Here is a 20062-nt window from a genome sequence, read left to right as displayed (position 1 = left end):
GTGGTTGGCCTCAAGTCTGCTTCTTGATCTGGGAAAGTTAAGGCGTCTGGGCATGGCAAAGGTCCATGTGTAGTTGTGAAAGTTTCATCCCTTCCTGCTTGTCTGGTCACATAATTCCGACACCGTGAAATGGGCTTTTTCCTTCATGCAATTTTGTATATTTTTTATTTAATTCTGCCAGTCGTCTGCCATCTGTGGCTTATCTTGACCTTCCCTGAACAGGATACTCTGTTCTTCTTCTCTTTAATTGTGTCCATTGTTGGCCTATTTCAGACGATACGACCGTGGCTTCTTCGCATGGTTACCTTCATCTGAGTTTCTCTCTGTCCTTAATTCTCGATTTGTTTTCTGCGAAACTCTTTTCTTGAGACTTTTAGTAACCTTTGGTTTATTCTGCTCTTGTGCGTAGTGGAAGCATACTTATATAACGTGCTTTCTTGAGGTAGCCATATGTACAGGTGGCGCTTGCCCCAATCTATCTTACTACTAAGCATAAGCAAGCCTCACGATTTCTGTGCTTCTTGCGGTTACTTTGCATATGTACACGTTTAAACTAACTGGATATCTTCATCATGCTTATGGCACAAGTTTCTGACATCTTGACATCAATTGTTCCACTTTAGGCTTAGGATGTCACTTGTCCATGGTGTTTCATCTCATTTGTCATCATTCTCAGGTCGTTATATCTTCTATATATGAGTCAGTCTGGGTTCTTATGACATCATAATTCGTCTTCCTTCAGTATCTTCTTAGCTTCTTCGGGTATTCCATTCTGACGATCGTCATTCTGTCTCACCTGTCGATATGGTTTTCTCAATGGGTACCTTACTGTCCAGGTTTTCTTAGATGTCGGTACTTCAATAGGTGCTGTTATTCTGATGGCTACTGGACAGAGCCCAACTGAGGCTCTCTGCTGGTTTATTTGCTCATCATATGTCACATATTTCGGCGTGAATGTTCCTGGTACTTCAAAATGGGCAGCAGGAGTGCGAACCGTGCTTGGCACTTCCTCTTCAACTGGACAAACTCAAAGAATATGGCAAAATACTACTTTATTATCAGCTAAATATTATAGGGAAACCTGGTGAACAAACAGATTGCAGCTCACTCACTCTCAAATACATTTCCGTTACACAAAAGCTTTATATCTCAATGTACGTCAGCTATGACGTCATCCGATGTGGCAAATAGACAAAACCTATCAAAAGGAGGGATTGGTTAGGGCAACACACATACCTATACTTTGTTTAGGTGTTAGTAACACAATTGGCTGACCCTTATCTGGTAGGCACGCCTTGAACACCCTCTAACTACGTATAATACAGATTGATAGCAGAATAACAGCAGTGGATTGGCAAAATCGTAAGCAGCACGTAAGCAAAACAAAACCTAGGTGAGGGGAAGAACATCAGACCACTGCCCACTTGGCCAATTAGCCTACCATCTCTCATCAGTTAGGCCCTAAGCCAAGGCTTCTTCTCTGCAGTTGACCTTGGTGGCCATTCTCTTGCTCAGAATGTTAAAGGAAGTGAAGGTACATTGCTATATTAGTCTGGGGCTTTATGAATAGGCCTTGTCTTCTGGTCTTACACCACGTGTGAGGAGACCACGATTTTGTCCATTCTGTCCTTCTACTTATTTCTCTTATATTAGGTGTTATTACTCCTCTTGGCCTCTGGAGACTTGGTTGCTCCGTCTTGCATGTGCTTTCTGGATCTTTGATTGTTCAATACTAGCCCCGGCTCATTGTATGAAGACATCAGAGTACATCTAAAAATCTCAAAATCACGTATCTTGACAAGGTTGGAAGGCAGGGAAAGATCTATCCTGGATAGGACAGTTCTAGATTTAGAGACCCTGATTACCAACCCTCTCAAGGTAAAACACGATTTAGAATGCTTGGATTGGATCGAAATCATAGTTATGGTGAGAAGCTCCACCCCACGCAACGCGTTCTTGACAGCGGAAAAAAATGTAGGCTCTCTCCCTCGCTACCTAGAAAAGTACCATGACCCAAGAATAAGGTCTACATTTTTGCGGGTAAGACTGAATCTTCTCCCCACTGGTGAAATCCTGGCTCTACGAAAACAGGAGAGGGAATGCAGTCAAACTATGCAAAATCTGTGCCAACCCAGGACTACAGCCACACCACATTTAATGGAGTTCGAAAGGGACCTGGGCTTTGAGGCTGGCTAAGCTAAGAAGATTCACTGATAGGGAGGAGGGAATTGTATTCGAACACCACCTCTGGGATAGAATGATCGCAGGACAAGAAGTTCAGCTAACTTCAATGGTAGTAGAAATATTGTAAAAGCTGAATCTACTTAGCTAGAGTCGAATGGAAGTGGTCACTGGATGGACAAGTATGTGTGGGGAATGTGTAAATAATCTATTTCCCTAGGAAAACAGGGCACCTGAGGTACCCCGGTATGAAGAAACCAAAGGGGATGCTTGGGGTCACTATCCCACAATATTAAAGTAAATGTAGTATGGTCTCAGGCCGGTGGCATGGTGTAGACCCCCACACAATGATTTCACGAACCAGGGCTATTATTTTTATTATTTTTATTGAGTTTTATGTGGAAAGATGTTATCAACTTTTGTTTATTCTTCTTCCTTTTTCCTTATATACATATGTTTGTACGATTAAGAATTGTCAAAGCTCTAATGAAATTGTTTTGTTTTGAACCATATACAATAAAAAGAAAAAAAGAAAAAAGAAAAAGGTTGCTCAATACTTGGCACTTGCAAATGTTCACTCCATTACCTAATCTAAGAGAAATATGTTGTGCGTATGTAGCTTGTCCTCTTCGACTCCTCTTGTTCCTTGCAATTATTTCTTGATGTGGCACCTTTGATCCCAAACCAAACAGATATTCTTTGTTCTTTCCACTAAGTTGTATTCAAGAACCTGCTTATTATTTAGATAGAATCGACGTCCATCTTTTCATCAGGACCGCTTTACCCGTGTTATATTTTTTACTGCAGCAAGCTTTTACATGTCTCATCTACCTTGCATTTCTATGTATGTACATCTACTGCATCTCTTCTCACTTATCTTTTCAGGCATATGATTTCTTTGTATGTGCATTGTATGTGCATGTTCTTTGTATGTGCATGTTCAGTTACATTGTTACTTCAGTCACATCTTTATTCTTTAAGTATTCTTATGTCATTTCAGTGTGTCCTCATGTATCCTCTTTATGACGTCACTTTACTCTTGTCAGATTTCATGTATAACTCTTCTATGTTCAATGGTGTATGCAAGCTTCCTTCTACCATGTCAGCGCGAGGATACATCTGATACGGTTGTCTGAGGGCATAACGTCTTTCATATCTTCGGTGCAGTATTGGGACAATACCAGGTGTCATGCACAGTGTCTTTTTGTTTTTCTTCCAATATGACGGAGGTGAGAGGGTGAGCACTAGAGATGACGTGGTCATCTGCCTCGTTACACTTGCATTACTTGATACTAGATGTAAAAGCTGTAAAGATTGGGCTGCAGGTGCAAATAGGCTTGATTTGTAACAATCAGGATTCAGAAGGGTACTGGTCAAAATGGTTTGCTAGTATATCTCTTGACACAGCAAGCTAGAATAAGTAGTACTCCCCTTTACATAGCATTTGCCAATTTACCATCAGCCTTCGATAACAGGGTTCGAAATTGAGGGGATCTGGGAGATACTTATCTCCTAGGTGGTTATATGTTCATTCTTCACCCGTTTTTTATTTTTCGCTGCACTTATCGGCAAAAATATTTTGCTGAAAAACATTATCCAATTATTTAGGGCCTACCCAAATCCCTCCTCCCCTATTATTTTTTCCTTATACACCACCCCACCCTACACCTTATATGCCCTCCCTCTCCTGTATTTTTTTCTTTTTTGACAAAACCTTTTCGGCAAAAATTGCAGCTTAAAAAAAACAGGCAATGAATGGACGTCGTACCTTCCTAGGTATAGCCTGGAATAGCTTGCTTAGCTTGACACCAACAGCTACCATGAACATTTTTTTGGCTCCCCAGGCCAACTGGTGGCACACAAGTATACCCGTGTTCCTGAGGAATTGACATAGAAGGTGCATTAAGTAACAACATCTACAAAATATTTCTATCTACTGGATGTACAGTTATAGCTGGCATCTCATGAGGAATAATTCAGATGTGTTGCACCCTTTGTATTAGCTGCTCTTTCTGCAGAATAGAGGAATTGAGTGGGGTGGGGGCATCACAGAAAAAGAGGGGCCAGAGATAAACACGTCGCCATAAAGGGGCAGCAACAGTTATGGATGCAGCAACAGAAACAGATGTGGTGGCAGAGTTACGGTGGTAGAACAAAGATAGGTAATGACTAAGTGAGAGGCAGCAGCAAAATAGAAGAGCTGATGGGATAGAAATGGCAACCTACAGATGAAGTAAAAGTGAAGAAATGAAAAGCAACATGGCAACAGACTGAGTGGAACCAACAAACAATGAAGCAAAGACTGTAATCTAGCAATAGAAAGAGGAGTATACAGAGAGTGCATTGTTTGAATGCGGTTTAAATTTAGGGGGAAAACAAGTTTCGCCATCTTTCAGGCCTTCCCGGAGGCAATTCTCATTTGTGCGTCTCAATGTTAATTTGCTAAACAAAAGCATAATTTTTCAACCTCTTTTAACCTAGATCCGCTAACAATTGTTTAAGTCCTCCATTAAACATACACAGTCCTGCACTTATCATTACTCATTAGTCTTTAATAGCACCTGTGACATGATGAGTTACTCCAGGTTAAGAAGAAATTCACGCCACTCAGAAGCCATTTACAGGTACTGCTCCAGCTATTCCAATTTCACCCCCTGGATAATGTTAAAAGAACCAAACTGTGGCAGAAACTCTTTTCTTGGAGTAATCCTGCCACTCTTTTGGACACACTTATTAATTTGCATTAGCTCCCTCGAAGGGGGTGCCGGTCAACCAGGAACCTCGGAGCGCGGGCTGTATGGTCTAGTACAAGCCCATGTTGCGAACAGCCTGGGTGCTGCTAGCCGGTGCCCCTTACCCTTCCCCGCTCCTCCTTCCCTTCCTCGCCCTCCCCTCACCTCTTAGCACCCGTGTACTTTCTTACACAAGTTATGCTAAAAGTGTGTAATGATAAATAAACATACCTTGCTGAGCAGCGTAGCACTGCACCATAGTTTCCAAAGACAGTTTCACTGTTGATGACGTCAGGGTCATTAACATTAAACATATAATGAGTTAGGACCCCATAGCACGGTGCCAGGCCGCGCAGCAAGGTATACCTCTTGTTTTTCCTTTATACCGCCTCAGTGTTTATCGACTTATTCAAATTTATCCAAATTAGGGTGGATGTGACAGGAAGAATATCGACTAAAATAATTACTTTTGAAGTCCTTCGACAAAGGTTGCGTGTTGGATCCTGCCCTTTTTAATGTGTATATATCTGACATTCAGTCTCTCTAATGAAGGGTGAATTTGTATCCTCTGAAATTGTGTGCCATCCCCTCCCAATGGTTGGCGTATGTAGATAACTTGGTTCTCTTGGACAAGAACCCAATTGGGTTGCAGAGGGACATCAACACACTAGAGGAAAATATGAAACAAAATAATTTAGTGACCAATGCGTCTAAAACCAAAGTACTCAGAATTACAAATTCAAGGAAATACTTGGAAACTTGCACTAAGGAGGCTTGATGTCTTGAATGATTTAACTCACCTGGGCTTTCATATTTGGTCTAAGATAAACATTAAAAACAGAGAGCGATGGTCTTTGCAGCTCAGATGTTAAAACCTGAATTACAGGAACCTGCTTAGTATCATATAAAACACAGAGACGCAGTGACAGAACTAAACATGGAGCAAAGCGATATCACCACACGGCCAAACGAGACTGTCAAAGTCCTATGAGAAGACAGGCTGAAAAGAAGCCATTGAGCCATCACAGAGAGAACTTCCATAGTAGTCTAAAATTGTCGACTTTCATTGATCCATGGCGCAAAACCAGTCTATATGTGGTGAGGATTGAACGCATAGACGATCACAATGACAGTTTAATCCTCAACAGAACTAATACCTTGCGCCTATTACACGCAATACCCAAACTCCACAATATAAAATCTGAAGATATCCTTTTAATAGAATTTCCATTTGAATCCCAAATGGACATAGTAGAGATACAATTTAAAGTACAGCGAACATCTGAGCAAGTGATGGATAGCTATGCTCGATTGCATACCCTTGGTTTCCGCTGCTCACCAAGTGATTACAATAAAATACAAGAAAAATCTCAAACTATTCATACCAAAAAAAGACTTGATGTAAGTTCTCACTCTCAAAATCGGACAGGAGCAAAGTTATGCACCAGTAAAACTCAATATTTGACAGAGAAAACAAGATACTTTAGAGTTATAAGATCACAGAATCAACAAATGGAGATAAGTAGACAGCTAAGGCCTGGTGAAAAGGAAAAACAAATAAACAGCAGAAAACAAGAAAATATGCGACAACAACAACCACAACCTACGAAATGTCCAACAATATCCATGTGCTCATGGAACACAAGGGGCTCATCACATCTTTTTGGGAACGGAAATGCAGACTTACAGACCTTTGATATCATAGTCTATAAGACACATGGTTATCACAACAACCAGTATGTGATGGATACATAACTATGATGAATGCAGCTATGATGAGAATAAAGGGTCGCCGATCTGCAGGCTTGCTAACTCTGATAAAAGCAGAGGCGTACCTAAAGATTGTGGATTCATACAATCCCAAACCATTTATACAAATCACCATCTTAGAACTAAAAATGACAACGAAGACTCATGAAACATGGGACAGCGCCGAAAAAAAGAGTTGAAAGATTTGCCCTAGTTAATTTATATTGGAGTACAGCCACCATACAGGAGGCAATATTCATTGACACAGTACTACCAAATATTGACGCATTTCAGCTGAAATGTAATCAGATAGAGCTAAAATTATGTGGCGACTTAAACATATATTTATTTAACAAAGATGGAATGAAAACTATTTATGAAAATCTACAACCCAAAGCTCAACTATGGGTGAAGGAAAAGAATAAACGAGACATGATACTCATTAATGGTTTACTCCCACACGATTTACCAGCCAGACCAACATGGGCGAGTGGCGACTCAACTGCATATTTGGACTACACTTCTGATATAATGAGATGTAAAATCAAAAAGATAAAAGTGATTCCGTAACAAATGAGTGATCACCAAAAAGTAACCATGAGATGGGAAACTCCATGTGAACGAGCCTTCTTAAAACAATTGCTGTGACTTGAATTAAACAACGGTTTGAATAGATTACGTATAACGCATGCCCAAATCGTATGCCTAATAGAAACTTTCTGTAATACGAGATTGTCAGACAGAGAGAAATTGGATTATGAATGGTTACTAATACCCTTCAGATATAAGAAAGGAGGAAGACGAAAAGAGACAGTGAAGCATGCACATGCCATTAACAACCAGATTATGATAAAAAAGGAAATTAGGATGAATATCAAATCAACAAGGAATATGGGATTAGGGGAGCGTACAATAGCGACAAAATGATTAAAACAATATAGGAATTGGATCAAAAACTGCCAAGCACAGATAGCGCAGAATGATGCTGAGAAGATGCTCAAAGCAATGTCAAAAAGAAATACTAGAGAGCTATGGAATTTAATTAACGGTAATGAAAATCAATCTGATCGATTAATCTTCAGTGTTCCTGAAGATGCCTGGGTAGCATACTTTTCACGCCTATATGGGAAACAAAACAACACAATGGAAGAAGAGAGTGTAGATCCCATGAGAAAATGGAACATAAAATGGGACTATGAGGAAATACCCATATCAATCATCTAAATGGATCACGAGCGCCAGGCCCTGATGGCCTTAGTAATGCAACCCTCAAAGAGAATCCAGAAGTATGGGCTGATTTATATCAGTAAAGAACTAATTCTGTTGCCAAAGACTTGGAAAACAGCGACATGGATCCCGATTTATACGCAAGGGAACAGGACTTCTCCCTCCAATTATCGCCCAATAGCCTTCCTAGACCCGATGGGAAAAGTCTTTGCAGCAATCCTGCTGAAAAGACTAACTGAATGGGCTATAAGGAAGGGGAGGTACGCTCCAAGGCAAACTGGATTTATTAGGAATGTGGGTACGAATATCAATCTAATACTCCTCAACCTCTTAAAACAAGAAGCCCTGAGGAAACAAACGCCTTTATAAGCCATCTTTGTATATTTACAATTAGCATTTGACACTGTTAATCGACAGAAGTTATGGGAAAAATTGACACTCTGGAAATGTCCCAAAGAAATAATGGAGCCAATAAAAAGCTCTGTACTCCCAGACATTGATTTGTGGCAGACTATCACAAGAAGACGCAATGTCATCTGTAATTCCAACATGGAATGCTTTAAAGCAGGCCTGCCTCTTGGCTGCTACGCTATTTAATCTATATACATCAGATTTGAGATAGAGTCAAGCTGCGATAATTGCCAACCCCCCGAAACTGAATGCAATCGAAATTCCATACATGATATTTGCGGAGGACATTGTGCTGCTCGATAGGACCCAAGTAGAGCTTCAAAAGAGACTGGCCAGTCTAAAAAAATAAATTGAACAGAATAAGTTAATGATCAATATAAAAAAAACACAAGCCATGTCTTTGGCAGAATGCTCAAATCCTAAAAGTAAAGCCCTGGCAGTTTTCATTAAAGGGAAAAAAATTTAACTGGTGACAACATCCAAATACTTAGGAGTCTGGCTGAACCAATCCGAAATTGAAAAAGGATGGTCGGAGCATCTAAAAAATAAATCTCTCTCATTAGCCCGACAAGGATTTTCAATAAACAAGCAATATGGAAGATATTCATTCAAACCAATGATCACATTCCATTGACAAAAGGTGATAGCCATCTTGACATATGGGAGCGATACCATGCTTAATCTCTCCTGACAAACTTGGAATCTAATAGAGGATTAGATTTGAGCTAGCCAGCCAATCGCTGGAATCAGTGGTTTACTGGAAACATCTGGACTTATACAGAAAAACGCTCCTAGATGATGAAATTCCTCCAATTGACATCCTTTGTGATAAGACAAGCTCATCAAATGATGTTGCGTTAAAGATATGGAAAGAAGCCTGCACACAAATACTGCATAATGCTGAAGCAAATAAGGAAATACTAATCAATCGACCATTAGAGTTAAAGAAGAAAATCCAACGCAAATATTGGATTAGCACTATAAATAAAAAAGCACAATATCAGCTGGACATTAGTTCAAATATAGAAGTAAGAGCATTGAACCAATTACCACACTACTTGCTAATCTTCCCAGATCGGCAGATGAGGGACACGTTTCTTAGACTAAGATTGAACGTGCTCCCTACACGGGAATTTTTGATGAAATCTAAACACCTGACAGCTGAAGGAGCCTGCTGTAGATTCTGTAAACAGCCGGAGCAGAGAGAAACATTGCTCCACCTTATCATGGAATGCCCGGCTGTGACAGAAAAAAGAGAAATATTAGCAAATATGCTTCTGCAAGAAGCAAAACAAAATGGGCAGAGATGAACGCTCGGCACAGATAGTGCTAGGTAATAATAATGCGCTCATCTACAGAGTGATACAATTTTGGGACACAATTATGATTGCTATTAGTAGAGATCAATGATAAGAAGAAGAACACGGACATATGAAAGAGAAAGAAGAAGGAAAAAGGATGTATAATGTTTATTAAGTGCTTCTCAAAAAGGACAAAAGTAGTTTTTTTAATGATATGTAATGTAAAGTTTGTAATCAAACTGTTTCATATTAATAAAAATATAAAAAATGTAAACAGAATTATTGTTTATTATTTTTGCCTGTTTTACGATTTTATAAACTAAAGTGTTGCCTTTTTCACTATATAGTACAGAATTCGATTTTGAAACCATATATACGGCGACGTCTTGAAGGCTTGTTTTGAAGAAAGGTTTTAGCTCTTACAAAGGGGGTGTCTTGTCCTGTAATAAGGTACGAATTAGGGGTGGCTTCTTTTGCGGCTGCGATTCAGTGGCAAAAAAGCCATTGCCCCGTAAAATGGTGGAGTGTCCACTTCATTTGCTATTTCCCTCTTTAAAGTCATTATTATATCATAATGATCCTCATAACGAGTTTGGCAGTATTTCAGGAGACAGTCTCCGGAAATACCTTTAAACAGAATTACCATTACTGCCACTTGGCCGATTGGATTTACTGCAGGATTACAAGTGGGGTAGAGGGTGTAGGTGCTCATTTTCTGGAGTCCATCGGACTCCATGTGGACTTCAGCAGAATGACTGCAGGTATTAATTCCACCAATGTTGCCGATTTCTGGTAGTAAGGTTGCGGATGCCCCTTAAGCTGGAAAAAAATCTGCCACCTTACCACCAAACCTGTAGTATGGCGGTGCGCTAATGCGGCAGTAACGGAATTACTGACACGTTACTGCTGATTTTTACTGCACCACCATACTCGTAATGATGCCCATTAAATTCCCCAAATGTTTTCTTGTCAGGGGTAAATTCATGTGATGAGATTTTGTGTAAGATAAACATGACTAGAGAGATGCTAATGAATAATGTGCTTTGAAACACTTGTGTATAAGCGCATAATAAATAAACAATCAATCAATCAATCAATAATCCATTGATGGTCAAGAAGGCTCTTTTGGGACATTGATTATTGTACCACTCACAGCTTGGGGTCCTCTCTTCTGCCACAGGGCAGAATGATCTTTTATGATAAATGGACAGCTCTGCTTTAATGTTATGTATATTGGCCAAGACATGAGACTTGTAACATGTACAGTGGTCGCGGCCGAAGACTACGGTCAGTGGGCCCTGAAGAAGACTGCTTGAAATTCAGTGAAAAACTGAAATTAACAAAAACCTTGAAATTCACTGTGGAAAAACTTTAGTTAACATAGAGTTACGATTATCTGATTTATCATAACATAACTGTTGAAATTCAGCGGGTGTGTGAAGTGTTGACCATTTCGGTGTCCTCCCAGTTGATAAAACCATGAGAAAGCATGGCATCACAACAGGGATTAACAATAAGGCAACACATTTCATCATGCGGACTCCAAATTAAGATGCCCCTCGCTTCCCACACCTGCTGAAATTCCAGGATTTTGTTCATTTCAATTTTTCACTGAATTTCAGGCAAGTCCGAGTTGTCCTTCATCCTGTTCCCATGCCATGTGGTGTACCTCGAGGGTCGTGTGTTTTGCTGTGATAAATCGGATCATGTCTGTCTGAACTAAAGTTTGTCCAATGAATTTCATCTATAACAAGTTGAAGTCTGTAAACGTTAGGAATTCCAAAGTTAAGGTTTAACTTTTGCGTAGGCACTAAGTACAGCTAACACCAACATTACACCAACCACGTTGGAACCTTAACTCAGCCTCACAAATAATCAGTAAGGAAATAATGTTAGCACACAGCTATCGCTTTACAGCGAACACCAAAAACAGAATAACATACACAGAAAACATATGATACATTCTAAAAACACCCACCATTGAACATGTAAACAAATACAAAAAGCACATCTGATATTACATGACCTCAATACATACACCCACAATTACTAAGACCACTAGTTCACAACTACATAAACTTTTTCTAACATCTTCACACCAAACAAAAACTAGCATTAACATGCCAAGAACAAACAAGCACACATAAAACTACAAAATAAAAACAAAACACTAGTCAAACATTAGAACATTAACACATTAAAAACAATCCCAAAAAAGAGAGTCAGTTAAAGTGTTGCTAATGTTGGTATTATGTTATGTTACCTTTAATAATAGGTTACATCTTTACACTGGCATTGCCAACATTTATAGCTAATCTTCGCCCTATATATATATATTTGTATATATATATATATATATATATATTCAGTAAAAAAACTTTGTTAACGGGACGTTATGGTTAAGTTGCGCAACTAAAAACCTATGAAATCCAGTGAAAAAACTTTGTTAAAGGGACGTTATGGTTCCAAGTAAAACTGAAAAACCCCTGAAATTCGCCAGTTATGGTAAGCTAAGCAACCATAACTTGCGCCACCACCGTGCACTGCTAAGCCTAACACCCAGGAGATCTAAGATGACATCACAAATGTCATTGACAAATCGCAGTCAAATCAAACACAACAAAAGCATCTAGCACATAAAAAAACAGAACATTGAACCTATCTCATACTCCCCCACCCTCCCAAACACTCTTACACACCAACACACTCCACTAAATACAATTTTTAATCCAAGTTTCACTGCGCTGTCCGAGGTCGTCGGCGAATGCAAGATGGCGGGCACCACAAAAAATCTGACGCGCTTCACTCACCACGCCGTCCAATCAGCGAACACGTCGCAAGTCCAGGGAAGTCCGTCCGCGGAGCGAACGGAGATTTCACTACTTTTTTTGCCTTACATTTTGGTCATTTAAAAAAAAAAACTACTAGACAGATTTACACCAAATTTGCAAAAGCACGCTTTCGGGACCAAGCCCCCTCTCCTGCCGCAAATTTGGTGTAAATCCGTCCAGCGGTTTGGGCTGTAGGCGTGCGCAAAGTTTTTTCCCATTATGTATGTCTATGGGAAAAAACAAAAGTTTTGGGACACCCCCTATAACTTTGCCCCCCCTGGACCAAACCTCTCCAACTTTGCAAAAAAAATTCACAGTGGGCCATATACTTTTTTTGCAAAGTTTGGTGAGGATTCGTCCAGAGGGAGCGAAGTTATAAGCCACCCAAAAATGCTCTTCCTATGGAAACACCAACTTAACCATAACTACATGGACTATATATATATATATATATATGGTCATGGGGTGGCACCTATCCCCCATCATCTGCTTAATGATTTCTGGATCCAGGGTGTATCCGGAGATTCTTCAAACAAGAGTGCAATGGAATTCTGGGAACAAAAAAGGTGTTTGCAATAAAACACACAACATAACGGCCATAACAATCACACATGTTAACGTTTGATGACCTAGTTGTGTCATTGGAAGTGATGGAGTAGTTGTTATTGTTCCTAAACAAAAGAATAAGAACACGTTAGAACATCATAAATAATGTACCTGTGTTTATTCTAGTGTCTTTACAGACATCTACATGTCCAGCTCACAGGCTGTTCTGGCTAAATATTTACTGGCATTGGGCCTCATTACGACCCAGGCGTTAAGGGGTTAACGGTGTCGTAAAAGGTTGCGGCACCGTTAACGCCTTACTACGAGGTCCCTTTGCGGCTCCCGACCTTACTGTCTGATCTGTACCAGCCGTTAAGGTAGGGACCCGCAAAGGGACCTTGAAGGTAATTACCGTACCGCAATTTGCGGTACCTCAATTACCGCCTTCCCCATTCCCATTGAGCCCTATGGGGCAAAAATGGGAATGGGGAAGGACCAATGGTAAATGGGGAATTACCGCCCCGCCAACCTTGGAATGGGGTGGTAATTCCCCATTTCACCATGGCGGATTCGGTAAGTTACCGGCGTTAACCATGGCGCTAATAGCACCATTGGTTAACGCCAGGGTCGTAATGAGGCCCATTGTGTTTGTTCTGACTCTTATTATTACCCACAATCATCAAGGATCTGTTAACTCTGCAGCGCTTAATAAGCTCTAGAATATTATATTATATTAAGGGCCTCATTAAGAGCTTGGTGGTAATTCAGCAGTAAATCTGCCGATTAACCGCCACAGTAAATCACTGTTACCACCACTTGGTACCCCTAAGTTACCCCGCGGATTGCTAGTGTTGCTCGGGCAGTGTAATTCCCCTTTTATGCAGTCCATCGGACACCATGGTGGTGTTTGGCATATTTACCACTGGCAGAATTACAGTGTGGTAAATCTGCCGCTTTTTAAGGGTTAAGTGGAGTATTTACCTCCAGCAACAAGCTGGTGGTTAATCTGCCACTTTTCCTAAAGAAATCTGTGAATTTACCACGTGGTAATTCCGCAGGCAGTAAATCCACTAAAACTATCGTATTGCTGCACAGGAAAAATGGCAGTAGTTCCATTATCGCCCAAAAAAGTAGCGGTAAAGGAATGACTGCCACTTCATTCCCACATAGCCAATGAGGCTGCAAGTCTTCTGTGACTGAGCTCTCACGGTATCCCTACAAAATATCCCCACCAAAAATATCGCCATACATATGGCCGGTTGTCTCGATATTTTTGGGGAGGATATTTTGTGGGAGAGGGGTTTGTGGGGGTGTCCCCTGCACATTTTAAAATAATGCAGGGGTTGCGGGGTGTCCCCCGCAGGGTCCATGGGTCAATATCGCTGCAAGAATATGGCGATCATTTTGTATGGCGATATTTTTGCAGGGATATTTTAACACATGGAACCGCTGTCACTCCTTTTATTGGTTGAAGAATTAACTCTACTTACTAAACAGGTTGAAAACATAGTAATGCTATGTTTCCCTGCACAATTGGGATATTTTGCAAACAATTGGGCTACTATAACCAGAGTTGTGTGGGAACTGACATGCACATGTGGGGTTTGGGCTATTTCAGGCTACTTTTGACAGATTTTTTTTTAAGTCCTCCCAAGGTTGCCACCCTACTGACACCCACCCCATGCCCACTCTCTCTACCCCCACCCACCAAACTCCCACACTCTCTACCCCACCCACCAAACCCACCCCCATTATGTGCGCAGGTCGGGTTTTGTTTGGGATATTTTGGGCTACTTTCGACGAGTCCTCCCGAGGCTGCATTGTTCTTCGTTTTCTCGACCCCAAACCATCTACCACCACATACTCTCTGTACCCTACCCACTCACTCACAGCACCCTCACTCTCTCTACCCCCAAACTCTCCAACCCCACACTCTATCTCTGCCCCCAGTCATCCATCCCCACTCTCTCTACCTCCAAACTCTACCCACACTAACTCTACACCACACACCCTACTCCCAACTCTGTCTACCCTCACCCTCCCAACCTACTCCCACTCTCTCTACCCCCATGCACCACCCTTTCTACCCCCACCCACCACCATAACACCACTCTCTCTACCCCCACCCACACACCCTACCACACTCTATCTAACCCCACCCATGTTCCCCACCCACTCCCTCTCTACCCCTTCCACCTAACTGCCTCACCCCCACTCTCTCTACCCCATGCACCCACCCAACACTCTGTCTACCCCACCCACCATACCCTCTCTTTACCACCACCCATGCACCCTACCCCTCTTTGTCTTTACCCCCTCCCACGCACCCTACTCTCCTCTCTATCTCTACACCACCCACTCACCTCACACACGCTTTTAATCCTTCCTCTCACACTCTTGCTTTATTTCTTACCTTCTCACTCTCGCTCATCATCGATGGAAACCTCTCTCAATGGCTTCCAACCTTGTTCTCTTCCCCTTCTTATTTTCTTGTATACCTGCACCCCTTATCACACCATCCCTTGAAAGTTTGCACTCTCCCCCTTGCACCCTGGTGCCTATAAATGCAAAGAACAGTAGTAAACACCAAAACTATTGGTTCTGTCAATGCTTGTTAATTTTTAGTAATTAGTATGATATTCTTTTTTTAATTAATTTATTTATGTAAGGCGCCAAAAGCTCACAAGCATCGGGGCGCCTACATGAACACAAGCGACACCAAGGAAAAAACGGGAGCAACAAGAAGGTTGACCTTTTTAGTTCACTTTAGTGGAAAAGTAGAGTTTTTAATTGTCGTCTGAGATCTAGTGGTAATGAGGTCCAGATCTTTGTTGTGACAGTGGGGAAAGATCTTGCATTGCCGTTTGCCAGTTTGAATTTAGGACTTTCCACCGATGCTAAGGTGGAGTAACGCAGCTTTCTAGCAGGTTCATAAGGAGATCCCATACGTCTGATGTACTCAGGTACTGAGCGGTGTAAGGTTTCATGGATCAGTGTTGCCACCTTGAACTTTAGGCAGGGTTTGATCGGAAGCCAGTGCAGATCTTGACGACATTGAGTAATGTGTTCTCTTCTGGAGTTCATTTTGATGATGCGTATCGCATCGTTTTGAATGACTTGCAGATCGTGAACATTTTTCTTCGGGGCACCAATAAAGAGGGCATTGCTGTAGTCCAGTCTGGGCAGAATGACAGCCTGAGCGACTGCACCACAAAGGGATTCCGAGAGGACAGGTCTAAGATTTCTCAGTAGTTTCGGGTCGTATGAGCGGTTCTGTATGTTCTTGCTGACGTGAGTCTCGGCACTTACCAAAGAATCTATGTGGAAACCTAGAGTTTTGGTCTCATTAGAGACTTGGATGCTGAAGTCATATTCCGCGGAAAACCTGGTACCTCTTTTAAGAATACTTACCCCTGTGGACAGGGGTGGACTGGGAACTAAAAGAGGACCTGGAAATAGTTACTGGGGACCAAAAGAAGCCCTAGAAATAATGTTCAAAGTGGCCCCATATGACACATTTTCAGCAAGCCCAATCCTTTTCCGATAAGGAAATTTGGAAATACCACACAAAAGAGGCCCAGGGTGCAGAGGCCCACCGGGAAATCTCCAGAGTTCCCCATAGGCCAGTCCACCCCTGCCTGTGGAATGCAGGCCTTCATATTTTTATATAATACAAGCACATGATTATAGGGTATGCTGGCGTATGAAAGATTTTTTTATTAATTACTGAATAAGACGCTTGTTCGAGAAAAACAAGATGCCTTAATTCATAAAAGATTTGACAGTTTCTTGTATACGGAGATTGTGAAATGGTATACAATGCAAATAGTTATTTTATGGTAGATTGTCTCTTATGTTGTTCTAATTCTATTAATCATTTCTACTATATCGTTCTCTGAATGTTATCTGTCTTTTACCCACGTTTGGAGACCCTTTCTTGGACTAACTCAAAGAATTATGCTAAGATGGTAGTTCCATAGCTTTTGAAGTCCCAGGGACCACTTGATCATATTGTGGCCACAAGACAAATGAGTAACAAAAGAAAACGCACACAGAACTGGACATAACTTTTACATGGAAAAAAAGGCAAGGGATTGCGCTTTAAAACTCCATTGGCTGCAGGACAAGTATGGCAGGAATTCAGTCTTGCATGGCCCCTTTATCTAAATCCAAACACATGCTCAAACACTGGGAGGCAGTTCTCCTGGCTGAGAAATTACATTCCAAGCAGGGCCATGCTGTTCAACCAATGGTTTGCATATTACGTGTAATGTGGCCAAACGCTTAAGCGTATTGTGTCTAATAAGTGGAACCCAGTGTAAAAAACAATAATGCTATTGTAGAGAATTTCCAAAATGTTAGATTCAAAGGCACACAGTTTGAGAAGGAAAGGAGGCGCGTGTTCACACCTCCACTGCACAGTGGGGTTTTTCACATGTACAGTAGCCTTCATTTTTCAATGTTATAACCAGACTCATGTTTTTGAAACTACAATGTGTATTAGCATCTACATGCAGCCGCAACCCAATCTGCCAAGACCCAGCCTTTATACCTCAGCCTCTCAAGAGCCACGTATATAGATTGAGAGACCCCGGGTCCAGAAGAAGTGCTTGTCCTTCCAAATGGGACAAGAGACCAGAGGAAGCTGGCCAGATGGGCAAACAGCCAACTCTATTTATTTATTTATTGGGCATTTATAATGTGTCTATACAGTATTTCAAGGTGCCACAAGACAAAGGGGCGGGGGTACGGGAATAGGCCTTGTGTCATTCGGTTTGTGCAAGTGCAGTAACAAGTGCGAGGCCGGGGATGGATCGGGAACGGTAGGGGTGAAGGCTCTGCCAGGCTAGTACAAAGGGGAGGGAGCCCGGTAGGCCAAGTGCAGCTTACGAGGGGGATTCCGACTGGTGAAGAGGGCCTGGTACCCTGTAAGACTCAGAAGGCACCATGCAGCCATTTGTTACTGATACCTTGGGTTAAGCTTGAGAGAGCAGGTAAACGCTCCTTTCACTTTCTTGCCCCCAAACTGTGGAACACCCGATTATTTCCTTACATTTGAGACCATGATTGATGGTTTTAAGAAAAAAGAAGGTCTGGGTATCAGGTCTTCCTCGCCCAGAGTGGTGCAATTAGAATCAGGTGAGCCCAAAACCTACTCAACCTCCGGAGAACCAACAGAATGACTGGAATTGAAGGGAACACAAGTGAAGGTCGAAGACCCACTCCCCTAGGAAGGTGTCCCCCAGTCCACCCCTCGGGGCAAATTCCCTTGAGCAGAACTGGAGGACACGAGTTATACGTTGTGTAACTCAAGGGTCGTGTCTCTCACCAAATCTTTTTAATATATTTTTAAAGTGCATGTTTGATCTACTTGACAAAGATGGTGTCCAGTACACAAATTATGCTGATCACACACAAGTAATGTTCAAATTGCTTGGTATATATGATGAAGATGTTTTAAGGATTAATGTTGTTTTTAACATCATACAGAGTTGGATGGCGGGGGGCGTGGCCTGGAGCCAATGGCGTACAGAGGCTGAATAGCCGAGCTCTGGCCGAGACGCAGTTTCTTGATCCTTCTTGCCGGCATAAGAAGTGCCTCCGACCAGGAAAAGCTGATGCAGAGGTGGGAGAAGCTGACCCCGACACGATCTGCTTGACCAGCTGGGAAATCGGACCCTCTGGTCGGCGAAATTGTCCTCGAATCATACTCCCTCCCCCGCTCCCATACGCATCCACTTAGCGGAACCTCCGAGAAGGAACAGCCGTCAAACGGCATCAGGGGACTAAGGAAGCCGGATCGAGCAGAGACAACACGTCGGAGCATGATCACCTGCAGAACATCGGAAGGGAGAGCCCTCACCCTGCTTCTCACCGCTGGGCGAGGCCCGCCACAGCAGGACCTGTGCCCCACCCCTGTGGTACACTACGCAGGCTCAGCCGTCGCTGAGGACGGCCCGCCGAGGGTGCACACGACCACCGGAGGTTCCTCCCCAGCGCTGCCCCGGGGCGCAGGACTGCGAGAACCAGCAGCAAAAGAGCGACTACAGCAGCCCCAGCCTGCATTCCTTGCCCCCAGATCTCCCCGCCCCGGTGAGTCGGACGCTCAGAGGTAAGGGCAGTGACGGCGACATCACAGTTATAGCGGCTGCACAAAAGCTGCATGACTGGGTGCGGGAGAATATATAAGCACCAGTGAGGAGACACCCCTAGCCCCCTGCAGATTCGGATTCATTGGCTTCTGACACGTTGGGAACACCACTCATTACCCTATACACGGGGAGATGGCTGATACCCCCACCAGTAACTCATCTAAAGTGTCCCAGGGGCAGCATCACTGAGACTTCAATATGGCCCCCAGGAATAAAGCGAAAGCAGCCACCATGGACTCATTTGTATCCACCAAGACAAAAACCCCTATACAGGCTCGCTCCTGTACCCCAGAGATTACCCACACAAGAGAGGGGGAACCACAGATAACCACTCCCAAATATTGAATGCTATTGCTTCATTGAGGACACACATAGACTCTAAGATTGAAGAATTTAAAATGGACATTCAACTCATGCGTCAGGACGCCCGCAACTTAACCGAGAGGGTGACAAATACCGAGACTTCAATAGAAGAAACGGCTGGGGCCACAGAAGCCTTGAAGTCCAAGGTTGCAGACTTAGAGAAGAAAGTGGCTATCCTACAGGAGAGGTCTGAGGATGCCAAAGGTAAGGCTAGACGGGGCAATATTAGGATCCTAGGAGTACCAGAAGGAAGCGAAGGCCCAAACACTACAGCCTACGTAGAATCCTTACTACAACAGGCAATTGGGGCCGGGAAACTGTTGCAGGGATTCACGATCGAAAGGGCCCACAGGTCCCACTAGAAGCGGCCCCCACCTGGCTAATTTCCCCGACCAATAATTGCTAAAATACTAAACTTTCAGGATAGGGAAATCCTCTTAAGGCACTCCAGGGAAGAAGGCCCCATCGAACGTGGCGACTCTAAAATAACCATTTACCCTGATTACACTCAGAAAGTGCAGAGGGAGAGGAACTCTTTCGTCCCAATAAAAGCAAGCCTTCGACAACTA

At 42.5% G+C, this 20062-nt stretch overlaps 1 protein-coding gene across 1 annotated transcript in view; it reads right to left on the bottom strand.

The window, feature by feature from the left end:
- The window catches only part of LOC138473470 (deleted in malignant brain tumors 1 protein-like), a 170820-nt gene that overhangs the window by 15735 nt on the left and 135023 nt on the right, over positions 1–20062 (bottom strand). The window contains exon 11 of the mRNA XM_069612116.1: positions 5714–5844. Coding sequence (XP_069468217.1) covers positions 5714–5844 — 131 coding nt within the window. The remainder of the gene's footprint in view (positions 1–5713; positions 5845–20062) is intronic.

This window comes from Ambystoma mexicanum, chromosome 8, assembly GCF_040938575.1.
Source record: "Ambystoma mexicanum isolate Mex_15411 chromosome 8, UKY_AmexF1_1, whole genome shotgun sequence".
Classification (NCBI taxonomy): domain Eukaryota; kingdom Metazoa; phylum Chordata; class Amphibia; order Caudata; family Ambystomatidae; genus Ambystoma; species Ambystoma mexicanum.
This window is presented reverse-complemented; position numbering and strand designations above follow the sequence as displayed.